General features: G+C 44.6%; 1 protein-coding gene across 5 annotated transcripts in view; it reads right to left on the reverse strand.

Moving 5' to 3' along the window:
• Positions 1 to 25,749, reverse strand: part of ARHGEF11 (Rho guanine nucleotide exchange factor 11) — a 108,884-nt gene that overhangs the window by 19,333 nt on the left and 63,802 nt on the right. For 2 of the 5 annotated variants that reach the window (XM_023214113.1, XM_023214111.1), the window contains exons 5-21: positions 25,329 to 25,386; positions 24,296 to 24,474; positions 23,073 to 23,144; positions 17,435 to 17,554; positions 15,720 to 15,765; positions 15,004 to 15,080; positions 13,723 to 13,860; positions 9,279 to 9,353; positions 8,965 to 9,066; positions 7,748 to 7,846; positions 6,502 to 6,544; positions 5,126 to 5,222; positions 4,824 to 4,946; positions 3,875 to 3,898; positions 2,490 to 2,634; positions 1,776 to 1,875; positions 963 to 992 (exon numbers count right to left, since the gene is read on the reverse strand). In XM_023214113.1, coding sequence (XP_023069881.1) covers positions 963 to 992; positions 1,776 to 1,875; positions 2,490 to 2,634; positions 3,875 to 3,898; positions 4,824 to 4,946; positions 5,126 to 5,222; positions 6,502 to 6,544; positions 7,748 to 7,846; positions 8,965 to 9,066; positions 9,279 to 9,353; positions 13,723 to 13,860; positions 15,004 to 15,080; positions 15,720 to 15,765; positions 17,435 to 17,554; positions 23,073 to 23,144; positions 24,296 to 24,474; positions 25,329 to 25,386 — 1,528 coding nt within the window. The remainder of the gene's footprint in view (positions 1 to 962; positions 993 to 1,775; positions 1,876 to 2,489; positions 2,635 to 3,874; positions 3,899 to 4,823; positions 4,947 to 5,125; positions 5,223 to 6,501; positions 6,545 to 7,747; positions 7,847 to 8,964; positions 9,067 to 9,278; positions 9,354 to 13,722; positions 13,861 to 15,003; positions 15,081 to 15,719; positions 15,766 to 17,434; positions 17,555 to 23,072; positions 23,145 to 24,295; positions 24,475 to 25,328; positions 25,387 to 25,749) is intronic. The other 3 variants (XM_023214112.1, XM_023214115.1, XM_023214114.1) reach the window with 3 other exon arrangements.

Genomic DNA, 25,749 nt, shown 5'->3' on the forward strand with positions numbered 1-25,749 from the left:
CAGTGCTGGTAGTTAAATGTCAAAAAAGATGGAGGTGCTATACTGAGGGGCTTAAGTAGATGATACGAACAAAAATACCCAAGAGAAAAACTGTTAGAGACCCATACTTTACATTAAAAAAAAATCACCTTCAAAAATGATATTTTTATTATTTTAACTGAAAACAAAAATCTGAGGCACTGACTGGGTGTGGTGGCTCGTGCCTATAATCCCAGCACTCTCGGAGGCCAAGGCGGGCAGATCACCTGAGGTCAGAAGTTTGAGACCAGCCTGGCCAATATGGTGAAACCCCGTCTCTACTAAAAATACAAAAATTAACTGGGTGTAGTGGCACATGCCTGTAGTCCCAGCTACTCGGGAGGCTGAGGCACGAGAATCCCTTGAACCTGGGAGGCAGAGTTTGCAGTGAGGCAAGATCACGCCACTGTACTCCAGCCTGGGCGACAGAGTGAAACTGTGTCTCCAAAAAAAAAAAAAAAAAAAAAAAAAATCTGAGGCACTTCTGCTTCACTGCAAGACCCTTCAATGTGTGAGGGTTCCCCTCACTTATATAGAACTCTGGATTTTTGGAAACTCATCATGGAGATGTGACTGAATTATAGAGAAAAGGCCTCAGGCTGTGGAAAAACCGCCAGAGGAACCAGAAGTCTAGTCTTGGCCAGAACTACCAGAAGGCGCTGTCCCTGCGGGAGAAGGGGCTCTGCCCCCTGGAACTCTGGGTTAGGAGACAAGGTCTCGTACCTGGCATGAGGGTGGTGCCCTCCCCAACCACCCACAGGGTTTGCAGCACACAGCAGCTTTAGCAACAATGAGCAACGTGTAAGGGAAATGGAGAGAAGAAAGAAAGGGAGGGAGGAGGAACAGGATGGGAGACGATGAGAAAGAAACAGAAAAGACAAGATTTGGGAGATGGAAACTCAATGCTAATGCGAAGACAAACCCAAAGAAAATGGTCCTTTTACCTTCCACAGGGGACAAGGGAATATGAAATGCTAAAAGAAAAACAAACAAAAACAAAAGTAAACCATGAAAAGTCAAATCAATGTTTTAAGAATCAAAATAAAAATTACATCAAGCCAGAAAATGAAACGGTAGTGGTGAAAACCAAGGCTGATCTAGAAGAATCCCTTTCCTTCTCCTGCAATGCAGCAATTTCAGAAAGGGCAGTCGGCCCACCCCACTACCCCTCACAGATTCCCATTGATATTGGGGGGCTTAAGGTACTGACTGGGAGGGGACAGCAACAATTTCCAGACAAATGACACACACTGGGAAGAGATCAATGATAGGATCAGTTGAGTTTTGGGTTACTGATGGCATTAGGGGAACCTCTGGGACCCAAACTGGCCCCCAACCTGACTAGTTCTACTCAATAGTGACTCAACCATCCCCCTCCTGCATCTGTACTACTGCAGTCCTGTGTGCTGGGACCAATTATAGACCCTTGGATGAAGGTGAAGGGAGTATTTACTGTCCACAGGGCGATCCTTGCCGAGGGGAAATGTTTCTCACGTGGTCGTTTGGTAGCTAGAACTGCTCTGGGTTCCTAGACTAAGACCCAGGGACCGGGACGGTTTCCTTGGCTCAGAAATATTCACCTGAACCTCAGAGATCCTGCACTGGATTTGGCAAGGGGAGAGAAAGTGGCTGTGGTCTGAGTTTGGATCTGCGGCTCCCAGAAACACAGGAAGGCCCTCTGCCAACATACTGGTACATGAAAGGGCTGAGGTCCCTGCCCAAGGAATGCCCAAGGCTGTTGCTCCCCAAATACTCACTGCTTTGAGAAGAGCTTTTGGGCTTCCCAATGTATTTGAGGATGGGGTTTCGCTTCTTGTCCTCCAAGGCATCCTTTTCTTTCTTGGAATTGCTGCTCTGCTGAGACAGGAGACACTGGGGTTTGGAGGAGGCCCTGATACCCAGGCATGGCTGCTAATCAATTCTGCCATTGTCCCCCAAGCCTGGCCCTCAGTAAGTAACTGGAGAGTTGACTCTTGCTGGTACCCTAACAAGCACATTCACCTCTGACCTGGGTTTGGAAGGGACTGAGAGCTGCTCTAGTCTGGGGGTTCTCACTGAGTCCACATCCAGGTGGAGGGATGTAGCCAGAGACCTGCAAAATGGCTTTCCTGACCTACCTCAGCACAGAGAACTGCACCAAGAGGAGATATTTTCCAGGACAGCTGTTACCTTCTTTTTATTTTTTTTGAGACAGAGTCTCACTCTGTTGCCTAGGCTGGAGTGCAGTGGTACGATCTTGGCTCACTGCAACCTCCAATTCTTGGGTTCAAGCAACACTTGTGCCTCAGCCTCCCGAGCAGCTGGGGTTAAGGCATGCACCATTACGCCGGACTAATTTTTGTATTTTTAGTAGAGATGGGGTTTCACCATGTTGCCCAGGCTGGTCTCGAACTCCTGAGCTCAGGCAATCATCCGCCTTGGCATCCCAAAGTACTAGGATTACAGCATGAGCCACCATGCCTGGCCCTCACCTTCTTGGTCTTAGGGAAGAAGGGTAGCCACTTGTCCTTGTCAGGAGCAGACTGGGCCTTTTCAGCTGTGTTGGAAGGTCGTGCCTCTCGAAGACGGATCCCAGCATGGCTCATGTAGGTATTGAGGGCAAAGTCCATGGGGGCGCTGTAAAAGAGGAACAGTGTCCTGAATCAGAGAGCTCAAGTTATCTTCCCTGTGCCAAACAATCTCTTCACCACCACCCAGTGGAGTGGTGAAGGGGTAGTTACAGGTGAAAGTATTCAAAGAAAAGTCTAGAATAATTAAATGGGACAGCAGGCAGAAGCCGCCAAAAGTTGGACTGTGTGTGACCTTCTCCACATAGTGAGCCCACAGGTAACCAAGAATAAGACTTCTACCAGGAGAAGTCTTACTCTTTCCCTAAGCAGAACTCTTCCCCATGAGCAGATGATGGTCAGTGGAAGAACACGCCAATTCCCTAAAATGTTAAGTAAATAATTTCCTGCCTGGTCAAGACATAGGCAGACGTGGAAGACTGGCTGAGGTCTGCAGCTGATACTCTCAGGCATATGTGCAGGGGTGGGGAGGCCAGGGGAAAGGAGAAATGCCAGCAGCCTCTGCCAAAGTATACTGCCTTCACCATCCTCCCATCCCAGTACAGAGAAAAAGAGATGGAAAAGGAGCTGTCAAGTGGCTTCCAACTGCCACAAATGAAAATGTCCAGAGTTCTGTTTAAAAATGTCTTTGTATCCACAATTTGCTGGATGGATGATGACCCACTCTGCATTCAATGCAGCAAGGCTTCAGCTCTGTCTGTATTTCCCCCTAAAACAGACTCCTAACCCCATTTTCTCTCCCTTATTAGTGTGTATGCTCAGGGAATGCAGACTCATTTTAACCTTGGCTAATGAAAAACAATGAGATAAATATATAGGCTGCAAAAAAAAAAAAAAAAAAAAAAAATTCTAATATGTGCCAAGAAAGGAACTGTGCTGCACACCAGCTCCCCTCTGCAGATGCCACTAACAGGCTGATTCCACAATTACTGTCATTACTTTAGGTAGTTTAAGGGAAAGAAGTGAGAAGGGAGACAAAGGGCTCATCTGGGTAGAGAAGCTGCAGCCAGGCATGGCACTGTGAGGAGCAATGGCAGCTTGGCGTCTTCCCGCTGAGGAACAGATCCACATCCCCAGGCGGTGATCCCTAAGCATCAGGGGCGTGGGCCTCATGAACCCTATGTTATGGTCACATAGACACCTGAGAGCTAGACTTGCAGGAACCACGGTCCTACGCGGTTGTACAACATGAGGGACTCCCCTGTGATTGTCAGAAATGGAGAGCATAGTAGCTCATCCCCACTCCTTCCACCTTGAAAGCTGCAAATGCGTATCATAGACTTGCTTACCTCCTATCTTCCTCATACTTGGACCTGGAATGAAAGAAAAAACAGATTACTCAGACTGCAAAGACAGAGGCTGGTCACCTGGTTAGAGGCTGGGAGGAAGGTAACTTTTTCCTAGATGAAAGGAAGGTTAGTGGGGGAAAAGGAGGGAAGTACGTTTGATGCACAATATTTGGTACATAGCAGGAACTCCATAAATATTTGCCGAGTTGAAATATCAGCCTTAGCAGAGACTGCATAGGTTTCATCTTCTTTGCTATTTTTACCCTGTCCTTGAAGTGCCTGGCTGTGCCTATGGATCTGACTTGTATGGAATGGCTTAACCAAGGTCACATAGCTACTTAGTAAGAAGCAGTATTAGGGAAAAAAATTACTTCTAAGCCTGAAGTGTCCCCACAAAGTCTGTGATACTGGGGCTTTCATCACAGGTGCCTACGACACTTTTGAAAATGGCGCTAGAAAAACGTAACAAAAGCAGCTGTGCCAGAAGCGCCTTAATATGTTGCACTAGTTCAGTTTTCTGATGTGGATTAGTAAAAGATGGTGCAATTTCCCCTAAGCCAGTTCTAGCTGCCTCCTGAAGGAACTTTATCCACTGGGTACACACAGCACTGGCCTCACCCTCTGTGACAGATAAGATCTTAGAGGCAGGAAGGGAGAGAGGTCAGGAAGCGGGCCAGCAGGGGAAAGCAGAAAGCTTACCACATTCCTGGGGCCCGTGGTCTGTCATAACCACCAAATGACTATCAGGAGCTGCAGGCTCTGCCACGCCCTTGAACACCTGCAGCCCTCAGTCTGACCAATGCAGCAGGAGGGCACGACTCCCCATCTTTCAGGGGCAGGAGAATCAGGCAAGAAGTGGAAGAGGGGGAGAGGTTGAAAGAACAGACCCACAAAATATGTCAACCTGCTTGGGACGTTCAGTGGGGTGGGAGGAAGCTGAAAGACTCACAAAATATCTCCAAGGGCAGCCAGCTGCTTCTCAGCCACTTGGCGCTCTCGGAGAGGGTCCCCATCCAGGTCCAGCAGGTCATTTTCACCATACAGGCTGCCCAGCCCCAGAGTGCGCTTCGTTCTAAGCCAGATAAACACAGGGAAAGAAAGAAATATACACAAATACTCAATAGCTGGATACCCAGAAAGAACGAGGCAAACACATATAACAAGAGATATGTGCACGTCCCAGAGGGAAGGAGCCAAGGCCAAGAGGCGGAGGTGCAAGGAGAGTGGTGGGAGGGCAGCTCCTGGGCCAACCTGTAGTCATGGATCTGCTCTTGGATCTCAGGCATGGCTGCCTCTTGAGCTTCACAGAGAACACCACGGGCATCCTCGCTGTTCCGCAGGCGCGAGTCTGTAGTGGGAGACCAGAGAAATCAGGGTGGGTAGGGTACTGGGGGTGGGGGGAGATCACTTCTGCTGAGCATCTCAAGGCATTTCAACTCCCTGTGACACTGGGAGGAAGGGCTGGCTTTCTGCCCTGTTAGCCTAAAGGGAGAGGAGGCCTGGACCTCTCAGGTCATTCCTGAATTCAGGACTGGAATCCTGACATCCAAAGTCCAAGGCAAGGACAAAAATATTTTCTGGATGTTCTGTGCTCCATTAAGAGAAGGATTAAAGCCCCTCTTACTGGATGGGTCTAAGTACCATCTTCTGATATCCAAGTGCAGACCTCTGAGAGGCTTGTTCCCCTCTACTGCTCCAGCAGCAGCTCAAAGCTAAAAGAGGCAAGCAGTTCACATTCCATGAAACCTGAGCTCCCCAGTAGAAACCGAAAGATGTCTCTCCTCTAGTCCCTGCATCTAGCTCCACCCAGGCGAGGCTAAGTCCCTGAGAGTTGCGCTTTACTCTCACTCTGCTTTCGAGCAAGCTCTGTTCACCCTATGCCTGGGCTCTCCTCCCTGTCACACGTGCCCACAAATCATCTCTTTCTACATGCAGCTTCCAATTCCTGTCCTCTAGGAAACTGCCAGTGATTAGCTTCTCAGGCTGACATCACCTTAGACTGCCTCCCCTTAATTCTTCTACTGATGATTAGAAGGAGAAGGGAGCTGGGCACCATCTAGCCTGCCTGGTCCTCACTCTGGACTCGTTGCTGTCAGTATTAGGGAACTTATAAAAACAAAAATAAAACACCCCCCCCCCCCCCCCCCCCAAAAAAAAACCAACAAGAAAAACCACTCTGGAGATTCCAACTCTGCAAGAAGGATGGAGTGAGGCCCTAGTTTCTGTATTTTTTGAGTTCCCCAAGGGATTCTTGATAACCAACCTGGCTGAGGAATCCCTGATCAAGTCTGATTTCCTCTTTGTACAGATAAGCCAATGGAGAACCAGAGAGCTCATGTAGAAGGTTGGCAGACATGAACCCAGGTCTCCTAACTCCAAGTCCAATGTCTTCCCACGACAAGCTCCTCCCCGGCAGAGTGAGTGCCTAGGCAGGGTCTGTCCCATATGCACCTGTCCATAAGCTACTGTGCAGTGCTCTGGAGCAACTGTCTCATGGGTCTCTTCCTCTATTAGAAGATGGTTGCCCAAGAACAGGAACTATGTCCCTTCTGTCCTCTGGAATCTCCTGAGAGCTCAGGACAAGAAAGGCACCAAGAAGAGACTAACCGACCAATGAGCCAACTTACCAATTTCAGCCTGTAACATCTCAGGGATCTTGACTCTCAGAGGCTAAAAAATAGAAGTGTGGAGCAGAAGTGGTCAGGTCTATACACTCCAGGGAGATCAACAGTGTGCCAGGCGAGGAGGGCTTGCCCATATGAACTTCTTGCCTTTCTGCCTACATCTGCCTACCATTCTTCTCATTACTCCCCAACTGCACACCTGAATTCTAGGCTAGGGTTTCTGGGAAATGGAGTCTGAGGTTACACAGCAAGCTGGTACAATATTCTGAGGGCGGCACAGGCAGTTTTTTTTCACTCTTATTTCCAGGCCATTAAGAGTGCATGGAATGGCATGTTGTCCAAAACGTGGACCCGTGCTGACTTAGCAGCAAGGGAAAAGCCTTTATTGGGCTATTTGGTGGACTTTCCCTCCCCCTCACTCCCATGGGAAAGCTAGCCTTGTGTCACCTAGCCTTGCAGTTAGCATGGTGTTCTGGCTTTTGCTACACAAGTCCCTGACACCTGGATACTGGAGAGGTTCCATAACAACCAACAGAGAACAACTGGTAGCTCTAACCTCCCTACTCAAGACCCATTTAAGAGGACAAATAGAAAACTCTTAAGAAAAACCAATTTTCTCCCACCTCATTAACCCTACTAGCTTACTGCCAAAAGAATAAAGTCACCTTGGAATTAGTCTAGTTGACTAGATTAGAAAGTCTGGGATGGCAATTGCCCTCTGCAGGCAGAGATGCTCTTGCCAGCGGGATCCCTGACACACCCCTGGGAACTCTGTCTCAGTGTACAGGGTGCCGTCTACCCCAGATACTCTGGGGCCTCCCACCTCTGACTCCTGCCTTTGGGCAGTAATAGCAACTCAGACTGAGCTTCAGAAACCAGGGTTCTCCTCTTGCCTCGCTGTTCTAGATCATCTGATGTCTCTAGACCTCTGTTTCTTCAGCCTAGGGATGGGCAAAGCAGGGAGGGTTGGGAGGAACCAGGGCACTGAATCAGGGAGAATTTGGTACAATCTTTTCCTCTAAACATTCCAGGGAGAGGCAATGTGTATTCTATATGTGGAACAAAAGAGGTACTGCGAGATTTTTTGAGAGTGGCACTAGGAACAGAATCCAGGGATATTAATCTCTCAGCCTAGATTTCTCTTTAAGAACCTGTCTCCGTGTGGCCTGAATGTTTTGCTTAATTTTCCCTGCCTCTGAGTAGTTCAAAGAATATAATAAAATTATAATCCAATCTATGACTGCCTTACCGCATTTTTCTCCAGGAAAATATTCCAGATGTCTTTCCCCAAGTTTCGGGAATCCTTGGGGCTTGTCTGCTGATAAACTTCTGCACACAGGTAAAAAAGCTAGAAGGAGAGAGAACTGGGTTAGAGCAGTGGTTCTCCCCCAACAGTGATTGTGCCCCCTAGGGGACATTTGGCCATATCTGGAGACATTTTTAGTTGTCACAACTACTGGGCAAGTGTGGTGCTACTGGCATCTAGTGGGTACAGCCCAGTGATGCAGTCATATTTCCCCAAAGGCACAGAACAGTCTACAACAAAGAATTCTCCAGTTCAAAACAGTGCTGAGGTTGAGAAAGCCGGGGTCAAACTATTTCAGAAACCTGTGGCAAAATAATCCCCACCCTTTTTCCCACAGGCACATCTTCAACACTGATCACTCCTCAACTCTGTATCCTCTCCACACGTGGTATTTCACTTGTGTCTTTGTGCTGGTTTATGTCTTGTTTCTTAAGGGTTCATGTTTTATTTCTCTTTGGGGTGTGCCCTGTCTTTATTCAGGAATGCTTCTGGCCCTTGAACTTGCACACAGGTGTTCAATCAATACCTGTGGATGGTTGTTCATTCTGGCTTCTGATGGTGTCCCCAGAAAGACAAAAGAGCAGCCCATGCCCCAGGTGAGAAGTTTACTCTGAAGAATACAACCGCAACCCCTCTCCTCCATCTCCCCTTCCTTTCTAAGCAGCTGAGCAGAATGAGGAAACTGGGAAGGCTGCTGGCTCTGAATACTGTCCCCGGTACTTTGTTCTTCATCCCCTCACATTCCTTCTTGTCATCACCTTCACACTCACACGGAACACCCTTTAAGCCTTGCCATCTGCAAGTTTTCTCACAGGGCCACTCTCTCAACTCCCTAGCTGGTCTGTATCTACCTTCAATTAAAAACCTCTAGGAAGAGCAACTTCTCCAAGACGATTTCCTGAACTGATCAAGAATGAGTTTTCCTGGCCTTGCTCTCTTGCTCCTCCCTAGGCAGCTGATGTAGTTAGTTAGCTGCATCATACAGTGAAAAATTCCCTCTGCATAGGTTTCATCTTCTTGGCTATTTGTCTCTGTCCTTGAAGTGCCTGACTATGCCCATGGATCTGAATTGTAACAGCCAGGGAGCAGAAACAGAGGCTAGAGGTCCTCTCTGCCCAACACCAGCAGGCACTCAATCAAGACGGATGCTTCTGACTTACCAGTGGACTGGGGTCTGCCTGAGAGAAGATGTAACGTAGAAAAACCCCCAGGTGAGCTGGCCGAGACTTCAGTTTCTCCAGATCCTGGAATATGATGTCACTCTGGAAGGCAGAAGGATGAGCATGGTGGGAGGCTGGGCATAGCAGCACAGCAGGTTCCAGCTTAGCTCCCATGTGATTCCCCGTCCTGGGTTCATAAAGGAGGCTTCCCGCCCCAAGTTCCCTTCACAGCTGATGCTAGTCAAACTGCTTCTAGTCAAAAGCAGCTTGTATGACAAAAAAATGATGAAAGGAGAAAACTAGGAAACCGTTACCTCGTTGTTGAAATAACCTGGGTCATAGTCTTCCTCTGGGCCAATAATTAAAGGCTTTGGGCTTTGATCTACACCCTGGGGGAGAGAGTCAAATTGTAGAGATGAGAGGTTACAGAGGACAGAGAATTCAACCACCTCAGTGAAGTTTGTTTAGTTGCAGCACAGCACTCACAAAGCCACCCGGGTCTGGTGAACGTTGGCATCTCACTCCCGCCCCCAAATCAGAGCACAGATGAAATGATTTCCACTTGCAGGAAGTCAACTGCTTCTGGGTGGGGCAGGGCAGATTCAGAGCAGCCTGGTCACATGACATATGAAGATGGGAAGTAGGAGAAAATGCTCTCTTCCTGTTTGCAAAGGTCTGGGGTGGGACTGTCAGTCAACAAAATAAGAGCCTATAGTTCCTGCTGGACTGCTGGGTTGGGGACTCTGTTCTCCTTAACAGACTAAACAGCCACCCCTACCCCAAACACACATCCTCCAAACCCAGTGTCTACCACAGCGCTACTGAACAGTTATTCTGTGCCTAGTAAGTACTGGTGGCTAAATAATTATGGGAGAGCCTACTAGTAGATCTCTGCCTCTCTGAACAAATGGAGATGCGGCTGATCTTTCTCTAACACCATTTGCATTATTTCGCTTGCCCGCTCAAGAATCTGTGGTAGATCCCCATTACCTGTCTAAAATCCACATTTCTTAGTCTGGCTTTTCTTTCTTTCCCCCTTATACTAATTTAAGTAAAAACCTAATCCTAATGGACACGCCATGGATTAGGTATGATGAGAGAGACTTCCTATTGCATAAACTTCTCAGATGCTTCACTGCACAAGTTTTTCTCCTAAAGGTTCCTTGAGCTTTCAAAGCTTTTCTGCTAACTCTATTTCTCACTCAACTGGACCTCCTTCATTTCTAGTGATTCCCCAACAAGGTCTCTGCTTCTGGAACCCACTCAGCTTACATGTGCCTACTTTAACCCAGGCCTATGATACCCTCCTAACCCACTTTCTTAAGGGGCTTTTCCTGTCAGTTCCTCTTGATGCTCCTCACTCCTTTTTTGTTTTCCTGGATATTTATGGCCTCTACGCCCAGAATGACTGAGTCACAGAACATGAGCGGCCCAGAAGGTATCTCAGAAACTAAAGTCTAACACTCATTTGTAATTGAAAAAAGTGAGGCCCTGACAGACTGACTGGCGTGCTCAAAGCTGCAGAATCGGGCCTGATGTGCTGTATTTGTATTTCCCAAACACATCCTGAGTATCCTCCTCTCCTAAATACCCTAGTCTCTGAACCTCTTGGGGTCTGAAAGCCCCAGGAGGTGGTGGGTGAGCACTTCTGGCTCTACTGAGCTCTCTGGTAAAACCTGAAAATCACTAGGTTTTTTCTTGTTTATGGGGAGGATTTTTTTTTTTAAAAGTCTTTACAAATACATATTCTTTCTGATTACAAAAGTAGAATATGCTTATTATTAAAAAGATCAAACACTATAGAACAACATAACAGAAAGTGAGAGTTCCTTCTGTATCCATTTCCCTGCTGCTGACAGTTTTATGGAAAGTATAAGTTTTCTTCCTATGCTGTTATTAACATTTATTACTATTAGGAAACTGGAATTATACTCTATTTGCTCTTAACACTTGAAAATAGCAACTTAGTTTTGAGAAGATGAAACAATTTCGAAGAGGAAAACAAGGGCTCCAAGACCACTGACCCCACATCTGCTTCTATGAGCCACCTGAAGGAAAGCCTTTCCTAGAACAGGATAGATGCCTGACCCCCTTAGCAACCTGAACTTGGTCCTTCAGTTCTACAAAGACAGGGTTATAGAGAGGGCAATAAAAGAGTGGTTAGGATAGGAAAGAGCTCTGTGTTGGGGCCCAGGAGAACTCAATTCTAGTTCTGACCCTGCCGGTAACAAGGTTAGCCCTTGAACATTCCCTTAGACCACATGAAGATTCCAATGGCCAACTTTTTTCCTGATTGTGAGAATTACATGAAATTTTTTGTAAAGATCTGGCACAGCAGCTGGTACATTAGGCATTTCAATATCCATCAGATCCCTTTCCCCACCTTTCCCCTCCACATTGTAAGAATAACCAAACTTTATACATTAGAGTATCATACGTTGTCGTCTTTTTAAAATCCTATTTTTTGTGAATTCGGCAGCCCAACCAGAATAAGTTCAGAGAGGCTTGCTCACATGTATTCTTCTTTTGCACAGTAGCTCTTGATTAGAATTTTCCTTTGATGCCTGCATGACTCTAGATTTATAAAAACTATGTTCACTTAGGCCACGATCCTCTTTTCTACAGATCACACTGTGAAACTTCAGCTTCAAGAAACTTAGAAGCTCTGGATAAGTCCTCCCCTAAGATGCCACTCAGAAGACAATTTTGATTACTACTATTCACTCATTCATTCACTACACATTATGAGGCGGCTACTATGTGCCAGGTGCCTACAGAGATAAAGCAAATAAAGTTGAAGTAAGCCACATAGGGAAATAACAGCAGAGCGATAAATGCTCTAAGAGAAACAAGATGCTGCTTGGAACTCTGAACTCCAAGGTGAGAGGGCAAGTTTACTAAAACCACAACGCCACCAAAGAGAGCTCAGCGAGCAGGATTATCATTTGCTCTGTTTTCTTCATTGTACCATTTCTCCCCCTTTATCCAAATTACTTTAGAGACCCCATGTTCTGAAGACCTCCTCCTGGACTCAGTGATTAATAGGCTCCCAGAGTCAAAAGAACTCCAGAAAGTAGCTTTCAAACTTTCTGTTGACCATGACTTCTAATAAATATGTTTTCACTGCAACTCAGCACACACATATGTAATGAAAACAGAAGTTTCACAAAGTTATACTCTTATTACATATGATGAATTCTGATATTTTCTTTTCATGCTATTAGATTTCACCTCATTAAAACAGATGCTGCTCATGACCTTCAATATCAATATCATGACTCACCAAAAGATGACAACCCACAGTTTGAAAATACCACCTGTATAACTCCTGACACCAGTGCTTTCCAGTGTGGGAAGTGGAACTCAAAATGATTTTAAGTGAGATGATTTCTGTTGAGGGTCCAAATGATTTTAGGTGATATCTGGACATGGCATTAAATAATACTGGCTCAGATTGTTTAAGAAAGTTAGTTTCTTTTCAGTTCTCATTCCCTCCTTTTGATTAACCCAGGAAAAATTTCAGCCTGGTGCCTGCATAGCTTTAATACCTTTAACCAAGGCAGAATTGGCCTCAAGCTTAATTAAAGCCTTTGACAAGCAATAGAACTGAGCTAGAGTTTATTTTTCAGGTTGTTTTAAATTTTGTCTCTACATTTTGAGTAAGTTACATCATGTAGTTTACAATTAAAAGGACACAAAGGGGTAAAGATAATAAAAAGTCTTCCATCCACTTCATCCTCAAGCCACCTAATTCCCCTCCTCAGAGGCAATAACCATCAGTTTCTTCAACATTCATCCAGAGATGTCTTAAGAAAGAGGCTCCTTTTCCTCTTTTTAATATAAATGGCAGCTTTCTTCTACACTGTTCTATATCTTTCTACGTAGAATTTAACAAACTTGGTTCTAAACTTACATTTAGGGTTACATTTACTCTGCATTTACAGTGTGTGATGCTGGTTTTCATTTAAGGTAATGACAGATTTCCTTAAGATTAATTTAAGTTTAAAGAACTGAGTTGGCTTAAAGAAAAATATTAAGTAACATTATACAGGTAGAACATTGAATACTTAGATGTCTAACGTTGTTAGACACGGTTAACAGTGTCTGAAAAACAACAGGCAATTCTCTGGCTCTCAAGTCCATTCCATTGCCAGACAGCCCAGCTTCTTTGAAAGCTGTTTGCATTAAGTCAAAACCCATCTTCCTGAAGTCTCTCCTGGATCTAGCTCTATCCTTGAGAACAGGGCCTTTCAAATCAGGTTTTGCAGAACCTTAGGGCTCCATGGAAGTGCCCTTGAGGGCAGGCGGAGGTTGATCAGTAAAGGTCCTAGGGGAACTGAGCTTTGTTTTTTTTTTTTTTCTTTTCTATGTTAGGGTTCCAAATAATAAGACTTTGTTTGATTTTTGCTAAGGAACAGGGAAATTGAAAATTAGCATCCTGGACAAACACTGCCTAAACTTATTTCCTATTCTGTACAGACAGACCAGCTATCCGCTCCTTAGCTGTTACTCTTTACAGATGCATTCACCTACTCTCCACATAGAAACGGAGCCAGCCTTACTTTTGTATCTCTATTTATGCCATGTTCTCTTTCTTTACTGTTTGCTCTCTATGTAAGTGACTATCTCAAAGTTTGGGTTGCTGAAGCAGGGGTTTAGTCTGATGATCCGAGACCACGTATTGGTAACACCCAGGCCTCCAAATCTCACTTCTGAGAAAAGAAAAGGAAAACTGCAGGGTGGCTCCGGATCACTCACCTGGTCACTGGTTGAGGGGACAGCTGCATCCGAGCCCTGCCGCCTGTGGTGCTGGGCCACCCTGGCCATGATCACAGGGGAGGTTCGAGGACTGTCTAGCCCAGGGTCTGACAGTATTGAGTTCCGATTCATCAATGACTAGAGAAACGAAGAATTCTGTGAGAAGGAAGACCCTGAAGGCTCAGCTCTTTGGTGTTGGTGGTGATAACCATACTTAAACATCAGCTGAGAGAAGTGCAGTATTTGCTCTGTGCCTGGCATTATACTAAGCCCTTCATTACATATTATCTCATTCGATTCTCACAGTAGCCCTTTGGGGTAGATACTATTATTCATCCCATTTTCACATGAAGAAACTGAGACTCCAAGAGGTTATGAGACTTGCTAAGTCCGAGAGCTAGTCATGAAGTGTATCCTGGACTTAACCCAGGCAGCGTCAACCCACAGCACACACTCTTCATCACTAACTCCATGGCCTTCCAGATAATGTCAACTGTAGATTCTTTTGGATCCCCGTCCCACTCTACTTCCTTGGTGACTTTCCCACATACTGATCCTTTCACATATATTTCATCATTTTCCCATGGACAGGGAAGTAAGAAAATAAAATTGCAATTGTTATCTAAAATTAGGTTTTTAACATGTTTTCAACCACATATTCACATATTTAATTACTCTGGCTAAGCAAATATTTTGCTAACTTCATTACTACTTCTTCCACTCATTCTTACTTTTATATTGCAGTTTACAGTTTACATATGCAAACTGAGAACACCTGGAAGAGATAACCTTTGGGGTCAAAACCTGAAATTCTTTTAGTCATTCCAGAAAAGACAAGCTATTTGAGAAGAAAAAGATCCACAGCAAAAAACAGATTACCACCTCTGAGTAGGTTGGGTTCACTGTATTAATCCAAGATGATGTTATTCCTGGACAGGTGGAAATGTGTTTTGGTCAAGTCATTGTTTTAGATTATTTTGTCTCTGCTCCCTCACTCTCAAAGGCTTGCATAGTTCATGCCATGGCCATCCTCTCCACCCTACTCTTTATATAACAGAGTTGACTATGACAAAATGAAAGCCAGATCTGATAGTCTTGCATGTTGGATGCATGTGAAATCTCTGCTTTGGAACCCAGAGCACAGTGATTACATCCTTGCAACTAGATGGATGGAAGAGGCACACAGAGTCCTCAGTGCAGCCGGTAGGCAGCAGAGCCTTGGGGCAAGGGAAGGGACCCCAAATGCAAGTTCTGAACGGGCCTTGCCCTGCTAGGACTCACCTCACTGAGGGAAGGAAAGCGTTCTGTCCCAGAGTCCAAGCCACTGTCCCCTTCTTGGGAATCCAGAGAGAGCCGGCCTGAGAAGAAAATAGTTTCTATAATACAGAAGGAGCTGTGGCCTGGGGGAAAGAGAGCCCTTATTCTGGGCAACTGTGCACAGGACAGGAAGGGGAAGCTGCCACCTTTTCTTTCACCAGTTTCCCTTCAGCTCTCTCATCCCATGACCCCTAGACTTGGACACTTACCAGCATACCTCCCCTCTGCTCTCATCAAATATAGCTTTCACCTGTCTCTGCACCTGGGCACAGGCCATGTCACCTCCTGAAATAAGACTCCATAGCTCTCTCTCACAACTAGTTTTGCCCCTCAACTCCTTCCCAACCCTCTTCTGGTCACCACTCATTTCTTCTTACAACAAGTATCTGCCGAATTCCTCAGTGCCAGGAGCTGTCAGGCAAGCTGCTGTCTGAACCATACTCATTCTGGTATTTTATTGGCCCTTATCTGTCCTGCCTACTGCCTATACACTCATTTCTACTGCCTAAGTTGTATCCAGCTTCCCTGTGTATTTGTACTGCTTTCTCCCATTATTCTGTTTCTCAGAGGGCAGGCACTATATATTTTCTTTCCTGGAATCTGCCCCATGGGGAGGGTAAATAGATAAGAAACCTGGACTAGAGATATGCCAGAGAAAAAGGGGGTGATGGGGGACTTACCTTCTGATGGTCTCTGGCTGGTGTCACCATATAGTGGAAGTATGTCCTGAAACAGAAAGGCCCACAGGGTGGGCAAATTCTGTGAGCCTCTCCCCCTACGGTTTCCCTCCACCAATCAGTGCCTTATTTGCTTACAATTAGTGGCCTCTTCTGCTTCATTGCCTCAAAAATGCCCAGCTAGAAGAGATATTGCTTCATTTGTACAGTTTGAGGATGACAATGACCCCTAATGGTGGAAAGGGAGCTTTACCATTAGTGAAATTCTAAAAGCTAGCTTTATCTAATCACCCTGGACCTCAAAGCATCTATTGCCTTATTTGGATACAAGAAAGAACTTCTTAACCATCAAGAAGTATAAAAAAAAAAAAAAAAAAAAAAAAAAAAACTCAAGCAGGTGACCGAGAGAAGATACAAAAGGTTTACCTTTGGAGGTCTTTGAGGAAGATGGACAGGCATTGGCCTGAGACTAAGGTGGTGGGATGTGAAGGAAGCGAGATTGATAGTGCTTTGCTGTTTACAAAGCACTTTTCTAAGTCACATTTAATCTTTCAATAGCTCTAGCTTAGGCACATTACTCTCATGTTATAAATGAGGAAACAGAAGCTCAGAGATCTTAAGTAACTTGCCCAAGATATACAGCAGGTCAACCCTAAGGCCAGGATTGGAGCTCAGACCTTCAGATTCCAAGCTTAGTTTCTCAGACTCATCACCTCATAGTACAACCAACAGTGCAGTGGCAGCAGCAAACATGTACAGTCCCTGTGTCAAAGGTATGCTTTAACTCTGACAACACTGTTATCTCCATTTTATAAATGAGGAAGCTAAGGCTCCTATGGATTAATTAACTTGCCCAAGAGTCTTTAAGCTGATAAGAAGTGATGCTGGATTTGAATCCAGATGGTCTAAGTCCCCAACCTGAGCTTCTACCTATCAACCATGTAATATGAGAAGTCCTTCAGAAAATGAAGCAGTTCAAATGTATTTGCCTGTGTTTCCCAAACTTTTTTGATCTGGATATCCTAAAAGCAAAAGTAGATCATCTTTAAATACTTCCTATTGGCTTTGGCAAATGTTACTGTTGGAGACCTTAAAGTTTCTGGAGAGTTACTTCTTATTTACCCAAAGAATTAAGGCCTGATGGAGAGCAGTAAGACACTAATAGCCAAGTCCCTGAAGAGAATAGATAAAGAACCATCTACTCTCTGGAGTTTTTCATAAAATGTGGTTATCTGCTGATACAGATCCATCTCAACTGACTGGGGGTCTTTTATGTAGGCTGAGTTTAAAAAGTACTTGTATTTCTTTGAGAAGACTCATTACTTGATGATAGGTGGTAGGAAACGATACCAGATGAAATACTGGGTAAAACCAGTATAGAAATATACACACATTCACTATGAGGAACTACCTAGAAGGGAAGGGTAATTCAGAGACTAACACTGACAGTCTGTTTATTTCATATTTCTTTCTTTCCATTGCCCACGTTGTTGGAGGGCAAGAAATAGACTTTTTCTTTTTATGGTATCCCAAGTGTCACTACAGTGTTCAGCCTCTCTGGTGCTGACCTTGGTTTCTTTGTAAAATACTAAACACTTACTAGTTCAGCCTCGAGGTCCTGGCATAACCCAAGAAGCCTTCTGTCCTTGCTTCTTCTCTCACTCTACCCCCAGTTCCACTGCATGTGCCCTTACTAGAGCTGTGCCTACATCACTCACCACTGAGCCACCAGTCTCCTGCTGGATCTTCAGCTGTAACTGAGTGACTCGCCGCCGGGCACCTTCGATCTGCTCTTCCAGTAGGCTGGCGGGGTTCCGGCTATAGACCTCACAGATACGCTGGGGATGGGTGAGGAGGAGAAGGGGGAGGGGAAAAGGCAGAGGGGTGGTTAGTAGAGAATGGATGACTCACCAGTGGAGAGAATAGGCAGTTATCCCAAAACAAAGAGGATAGAGAAGAGGTCTCTGCCTCCAAGTAGATACACACTATTTCAACATCATTTAGGATCAGAAAAAGATGTAAGTGATGAGAAAAAGAACACAGGAGACAACCACAGAAAGAGGACAAACACAAAGGCCTGTCCTAATCTGAGCCATTCTTCAAAGTCTGCCTTAAGTTGCACATCCCAAATGAGGCCTTCTTCAGCTACCACTCAAGTATGAAATATTAAAGTGACTGTCCAGACCAGAACATAAAAAAGTGCTGAAGAGGGAACTTACACACAATGAGAACCACAAGAAATGAGAGGAAGCAGTGTCGACTAGAACAGCCAATGCCTCTGCCAGTCCCACCCTCAGGAAGCTCCTGGAAAGCAGGTACCATCCTAGCCACTTTCCTAGCACTCCTCAGGGCACGGAGCAGGAGACGGCACAGGGGTGGAGGGCTTCACAGTTAGGGACGCCTGGCTTTGAATTCTGGCACCTCCACTTACTAGCTGTATAGACTTGGGCAAGCTTGAATACATCATCATCGATAAAATGGAGATGACAATACCCGCCTCATGGGACGGGTGTAATAGTGGAGTGAGATTATGTATATGAAGTGCTTAGCAGAACGTTTAGCGCAAAGTCAGGCACCTGAATACATGGCAGCTATTAACATTTCATTACAAAAGGAGATGCTCCATAAAGCTTGGTTAAATAAAGACACTGGGTTCACGTATTACCTAGGCTCATCTGGGGCTTCACTGCTACCTGACAACCATTTTACAAATTCCCCATATTTAATATTTCATCTTCTCCATGCCCATCCAACTCCAACCCTTCCCTAGCCTTGGCAGATAATACCATCTGGTAACAACCTTCTCAACTGTAGCCCATTTCAAAACATCTTCAGCCATCTTTTCTTCCTGGCTTAGAAGAGAAGCTAAGTCTAAATCTTTTAAAAAGTTAATCTCTCTGACTGCTTTGGGCTCTTCTTGGGCACTGTTTACATATCTTCAAAGTCTCCTTTTTACCAATGGCTCCTTCTCTCCGTCCTACAAAATGTTCAAGTTTCCTGATTTAAAACAAAAACAAACCACCACAACAAAACTTTTTCAATTATTTCTGATGATTCTTCAAGCCACTGCCCCATTTGTTTCCCCCTCTTTTCACAGCCAATTTTTTTTTCCTTTTTTTGTAAAGGGATATGAGCCTGTCGTTTTCTGATTTTATTTTATTTATTTATTTAAATAGACACAGGGGTTTGCTATGTTGCCCAGGGGTCTTGAACTCTTGGCCTAAAAGTTCCTCTGCTTTGGCCTCCCCAAGTGCTGGGATTACAGGTGTGAGCCACCATGCCCGGCCCATAGCCAAAAGTTTCAAAACATTAGTCTACAGCTAGGGCCCTGCACTTCTTTGCTTCTAGTCGCTCATCAACATATATAATCTAGTTTCCTCCCATTACTGCACAGGCAACTCTTCCAAAAATCAAATGTAATAGCAAGTGGTGTGATATTAGAGGTTGGTACCATGTGCTGCAGAAGCACATATGTCCCAAAAGTCCATCCTCAGCTCTCTCCTCTCTGTACTGGTACTCTGGGTGATCTCTTTCAGTTATCCAGTCCCCAGTTTCAACTATCACACCTTCATACTGAGGATATCTGAATCTCTATTTCAACCCAGGCTTTTCTCCTAAGTTCAGCCCTGTTATCTCCATATGCCTGGTGGCTGGTTTTTATCTGAAAGTCTCATGGGCACCTTACACTAGTATACCCAAAGCTGACCTTCATTTCCTTCCCCTCAACTCTGCTCCTCTCCTCTATCTCACTCTGTCACCGGTATCACCTGATCTACCCAGACATACAAACTTGGAGCCATCTTTTATTCCTTCTTCTCCTTCACCAATGGATGAGTTCTGCTGACTGGCCCTCTGACAAGTCTCCCATTGCTATCCTCTCCTTTTTGTTCATACTCCTACCATTCTTGTTAAATCTGTCATTATTGCTTATCTACTATAATAGCCTCCTAGATGGTTTCCTTACATTTAACACACTTCTCTAAACAACACTGGTTTGAAAATGTGATCAGTCCCCCACTCAAAATTCTTTCATTCATTCCCACAGACTTCAAAACAAATTCCAAGCTCCTCATGGTATTCAAGGCCAATAACACCTTCCAGTCACAACACTCACTGCGTTTTTTCTTTTTCTTTTCTTTTCTTTTTTTTTTTTGAGACAGGGTCTTGCTCTGTCACTCAGGTTGGAGTGCAGTGGTGCGATTATAGCTTTGCAGCCTCGAACTCCTGGGCTTAAGTGGTCCTCCTACCTCAGCCTCCTAAGTAGCTAGGACTGCAGGTATGCACCACTATGCCTGGCTAATCTTTAAAATTTCTTTAGAGACATGGTCTGACTATGCTGCCCGGGCTGGTGTTGAACTCGTAGGCTCAATCTTCCCACTTTGGCTTCCCAAAGTGCTGGGATTACAGACATGAGCCACCACTCCTGGTCCCACTGCCATTTTCAATATTCTATTAACAGGATACTGAAACTAACTCAAGCACCACCTCATGAAGCCTTCTGATTACTGCATAAATAATTATGCTTTGTTTTGGGCTTCAGGAGCATTAAAATTTTTTTTTGTTATTGAGCTATAATTCATATGACATAAACGTCACCATTTTAAAGTGTACAACTTAGTGGTCTCTAGTATATTCACGGAGTTGTGCAGCCACCCCCACCATCTAATTCCAGAATTATTTCCATAACTCCAAAAAGAAAGGTGGTACCTGTAAGCAGTCACCCAATTTCCCCTTCCTTCACCCTCTGGCAACCACTGATCTACTTTCTGTCCATGAATCTGCATATTCTGGACACTCCATGTAAGTGGAATAATACGACCTGTAGATTTTTGTGTCTGACCTCTTTCACTTGGCATACTGTTTTCAGGGTTCTTCCACGTTGTAGCATTTATCAGTACTTCTTTCTTTTTTATGGCTGAGTAAAATCCCATTGTATGAACAGACTATATTTTCCTCATCTATTCATCAGCAGATGAACATTTGGGTTGTTTCTACTTTCTGGCTATTATTAATAATGCTGGTATGAATGCTCATGTACAAGTTTTTGTGTGAACCTATGTTCTCAATTCTCTTGGATATATACCTGGGAGTGGAATTGCTGGGTCACATAGTATCGCTGTGTTTCACGTTTTGAAGAACTGTCAAACTGTTTTCCAGAGGGCTTGCACTATTTTACACACCCACCAACAGTGGCAGAATAGATTAGGATAGTGAATATGCAGAAAAAACATAAACAAGTATTGTTTAGATTTCTCTACATCTCACATCGCTTGTTATTTTCCATTATTTTGGTTATTCTAATAGGTGAGAAGTGGTAGGTCATTGTCATTTTGATTAGCATCTCCCTGTGAATAACAATGTTGGGCATCTTCCCATGCTTATTGGCCATTTGTATGTCTGTCTTCTTTAAAGACTGTCTATTCAAATCCTTTCCAAGTTTTTAAATTGGGTTGTCTTTTTATTGTTGAGCTTTTAAGAGTCCTTTATTTTTTTTTTTTTTTTGAGACAGAGTCTCGCTCTGTCTCCCAGGCTGGAGTGCAGTGGCCGGATCTCAGCTCACTGCAAGCTCCGCCTCCTGGGTTCACGCCATTCTCCTGCCTCAGCCTCCCGAGTAGCTGGGACTACAGGCGCCGGCCACCGCGCCCGCGCCTGGCTAGTTTTTTGTATTTTTTAGTAGAGACGGGGTTTCACCGTGTTAGCCAGGATGGTCTCGATCTCCTGACCTCGTGATCCACCCATCTCGGCCTCCCAAAGTGCTGGGATTACAGGCTTGAGCCACCGCGCCCGGCCTAAGAGTCCTTTATATATTCTGGTATTAGACCCTTATCAGACACATGAATTGTAAATATTTTTCCCCATTTCTTCTATGGGTTGTCTTTATTTTCTTGATAGAATGCTTTGACACACACAAGTTTTAAATTTTGATGAAATCCATCTTTTTTTGGGGGGGTGGGGTTATGCTTTTGGTGTCATATCTAAGAAACCACTGCCCAATCCAAGGTCATGAAGATTTACTACTACCTAAAATTTTTTCTAAGAGTTTTACAGTTTTTAAAAATAGTCTTGGCTCTTACATTTAAGTCTTTGTCCACTTTGAGTTAAATTTTGTTTACTGTGTGCTAAGGGTCCAAATTCATTATCTGTATGTAGGTATCCAGTTGTCCCAGCACCATTTGTTGAAAAGACTATTCTTTCTCCATTGAATTGTCTTGGTACCTTTGTTGAAAATTAATTGACCATAAATGTATGGGTTAATTTCTGGAATCTGAATTCTGTTCCATTGATCTATAGGTCTATCCTTGAACCAGTACCATACTGTCTTGATTACGCTGACATTTGCCAATATATAAATATAAGCACTTACCATAATATAGTATATCTTCATTCATTCATCCATATCCTATGAAATCACTAACTCATTAAAGGAGAAGTTCACCTCTTGTTTATCTTTGTAACCATTCCAACACCCACCCCTAACATTACTCCCATCTACTGCTCCAACACACACACAGTACTTAGCATATAGCAAGGACTCAGTGCTTGTGAAATAAATACATGTATTTTCATATCTTTGTGCCTTTGACCTATGCTGTCTTTTCACTAGCATTCCCTCCCTCATCTATTTTGCCTACTAAAGTGTCACTCTTCAAGGCCCAGCTGAAATACTATCCTCTATGTGAAGCCCTTCCCAATGTCTCCCATTATTAATTATTTTTTCTCTTCTTTGTTCTCTTATTGTAAGCTCTTTGTTCCTCCCACTCTCCCTCCTACTGTGATCTGAATTTCCTCCATTAGATTTTAAACATGTTGAGGGCAAGAACCATCTAATCTTTTTTATTTCTATGTAGCCTAGAAACTAAAACGATGTTTTATATATGGTGGCACTTACATGGATAACTGTAATAGGAATCTGGTTATTCTACTCCAGCAAATTCATCTTACTGTTCTCCGTGCACATCACTTCCTAGGCCCAAAAACTCTCTTCATCCTTCACCCAAGTGCTCCCCACCTCTTTCAGTCTGGCCCAGCGCTCACCTACCCAGCCCTTTCTTCCCTCTTTTCCTTCCCTTCCTTGGAAATGTCCCAGATAAACTCCACTGACCTTTTTTTTGTCTACATATTCACTATCCTAATCTATTACACATGGAGAATCCTACTCATTTTATTGGTGAAATTCTGCTTTAACGAATTCTACCGGCCAATGACAATTCTTTAGTGGTCCGGAAGTTTTATTTTTTGAGGTTTTACTGTGATAGGATATTGCCTGTAAATTAAGTTATGTACACTGGCAGACTGCTCTGATAAAGTATTATTTCACTCAGGCAATGGCCAGTCTACCCCTGGCAGTGACCTTACCTGTAATTCTTTTTCTTCCTGCCTCAGCATATTCCTGAGGATCTGGGTGGCATGTTTTTGAACTTCAGGATCCTAGAGATGGAAAACATGGCAACATAAAAGTTAGGGACTAACTCAATAGCTTAACTCTCTTCTATCTGCTGATTCTTGGGCAAGGAAAGCTATGAGAGTACAGCCTGGATCATAAGTATGTTTTATTCGGTACCTTGATGGAACGCAGTAAACACAAAATCTTATTTCGAGTTTATGCCTCAATTTCAAGAAACCTTGGCTGTAATCACCTTCTGTATCAAGTTGCTCCCTAAAGTCTCCCAGGACTTGTGGGTTCGGTCTTCATTCCAACTGAAAAATCCTGTTCCCTATACTTGTCTGCATTTTGTCCCCCTCTAACTCTTCACATAGGTGTTTCCTGCTTCTAGAGTTCTCTTTCTACTTGTTTGTTTTTTCTTTGAGATGGGGTCTCACTCTGTCACCCAGGCTAGAGTGCATTGGCACGATCACAGCTTACTGCAACCTCTGCCTCCTGGGCTCAAACAACCCTCCTACCTTAGCCTCCTGAGTACCTGGGACCACACGTGCATGCCACCATGTCTGGCTAATTTTTTGTATTTTTGGTAGAGACAGGGCTTTGCCATGTTGCCCAGGCTGGTCTCGAATTCCTGAGCTCAAGTGATCCTCCCACCTCAGCCCCGCAAAGTGCTGGGATTACAGGCGTGAGCCACTGCGCCTGGCCTCTACTTGTTTTTGTCCTTTTCTGATCCCTCCCTTTACTGAGTGGGCTCTATATTTTGCACCTCGAAGCAGGCTTTTTTCTCTAGAAAGCCTTTCCCCTACTCCTTGACTTTATACCAAACCCTGGTTAACACTGACTGGCAATGGTCTTGAACAGATGCATTCTGTCCCTGCCTGAAGTGTACACTCTCTCTCCGATGAGGAGCACTTTTGGACAGCATCCTTAGAGCCTTCTACACATTTAGGAAACAAACAATGTTACTGTGTGATAAAACCTCATATGCATTTGCATGGAAGGAGGACACTAAGGCATGGAACAACTGTTATTGTGCAGCCCCCGTTTTTGTTCAACTCTTTCAATGGTCTTCCATGTGTCTTTTGGCTTGTCTCTGTTTACCACAGCCCCATTGGATTTAACCTGCTTTCCTCCCCAATGTGGAACTTTTCAACAGGACATTAGGGTGAGCAAAGAAAGCCAGAAGGACTATTACCTGTAGAGGTTTGGGTCCTGTGATGCGTTGTGGAGGTGGCAGAGGTGGAGGAGGTGGTGGCTGGGGGATCACTGGCGTGATTCGGGGAGCTCCTGCTGGGAATGGGTCCTGCTGGAGCCCAGAGATGCCCATGGATGAAGGTGAAGAGCCCAAGAGGGTGAGTGCGACATAGGCACCAGCTAGAGGGAAACAGAGAGAGATTTGCTCCAGGAGTGCTGTTCTGGAGAGACAGTCCAGCTACACAGGAGGGGGCTGTTCTCCCTTGTCCTGTCATTAAACTCATAATTCTGTAGATGAAGTTCTCCTTACTTTTAATGCCCCACACATTCTCTAATCCCTGCCTTCATGCCTTGCACTGACCCAAGTATTGCTTCCTGCCCTTCCCTCATGCAGAGACCTCAACTAGAATTCCACTCATAAATATCTGGGAACACGCCCCACAGGCCGCCTTAGCAGCCCCGTTTCCCTCTTTATCTCACTAAAGTAAGTAGCCAGTATCATGCTCCGAGCATACTGCCCACATGGCACAGATCAGGCACTCAGATTCTAGCCCTCTGCTCTCCCCAAACTTCCCACATTCTTCAATTCTCTCTTCAACATTTATTGTTTCTATTTGAATATTTGTGCAGACTCAATTGTTGGGCCTTCCTGGCTATAAACAGATTATTGTTGCTTTTCCCTGCCAAATAGAAAACAAATGAGTAAGAATGTCCATCAGTGGCAGAGTGAATTGAAAGGTATTTGAGGGAGACCTGGTCTCAGTAGGAATGTGGTCTAAATGGGAGTGGCAAAGATGAATGTGGGTAAAAATGAAGATGTCTCATGAGAGCCTAGTACTGTCTCCACTTGAAATAATAGGGAATTGTGGCCATTTAAGTGGATCACTCCAGTTAAGATTAAAGATGTGACTTCAGCTGCCTCACATATCTACAAAGGAAACCTCCTGAGATGGCAGGCCTGCCCTTTCCTCCCTGTTTCCTCCCTCTTGGACCACCTGCTCCCCTACTTTAGTTGTCACCTCTCTCCAACTCACATTTGATCAGCTTTACCACTTCCAGGTGTGAGCTATTGGTCACCATGGTGCCGTTGACCTGTTGGAGGGACAAACAGTATTGATTAATGGTGATGAACAGCTAGGGGATCCTTCTGTAAGTTCAAAATGCCACGTTTTTAGGAAGCCATTTTCCAGTGCTCTTTAGCCTCCTCTGGTCACTTGTTTACTCAAATCACACTATGAATTTGGTCTCCAGCTAGCCTATGAGTTTTCAAGAATAAAACCTGTGTCTTCATTCCTTAATTTGTTCATTCATTCACTTATTTTTGGTATACACTTTTCTAACCACTTGCGTCACACACATGTGAATGTCCACTCACCCAGTGTGCTTCCTCCTTACAGAGGACTAAGAAGTCTCTGCATTTAGGATTTCCTTAATGCATCCCACTATGTTGCCCAG

This window comes from Piliocolobus tephrosceles, chromosome 1, assembly GCF_002776525.5.
Source record: "Piliocolobus tephrosceles isolate RC106 chromosome 1, ASM277652v3, whole genome shotgun sequence".
Lineage (NCBI taxonomy): Eukaryota > Metazoa > Chordata > Mammalia > Primates > Cercopithecidae > Piliocolobus > Piliocolobus tephrosceles.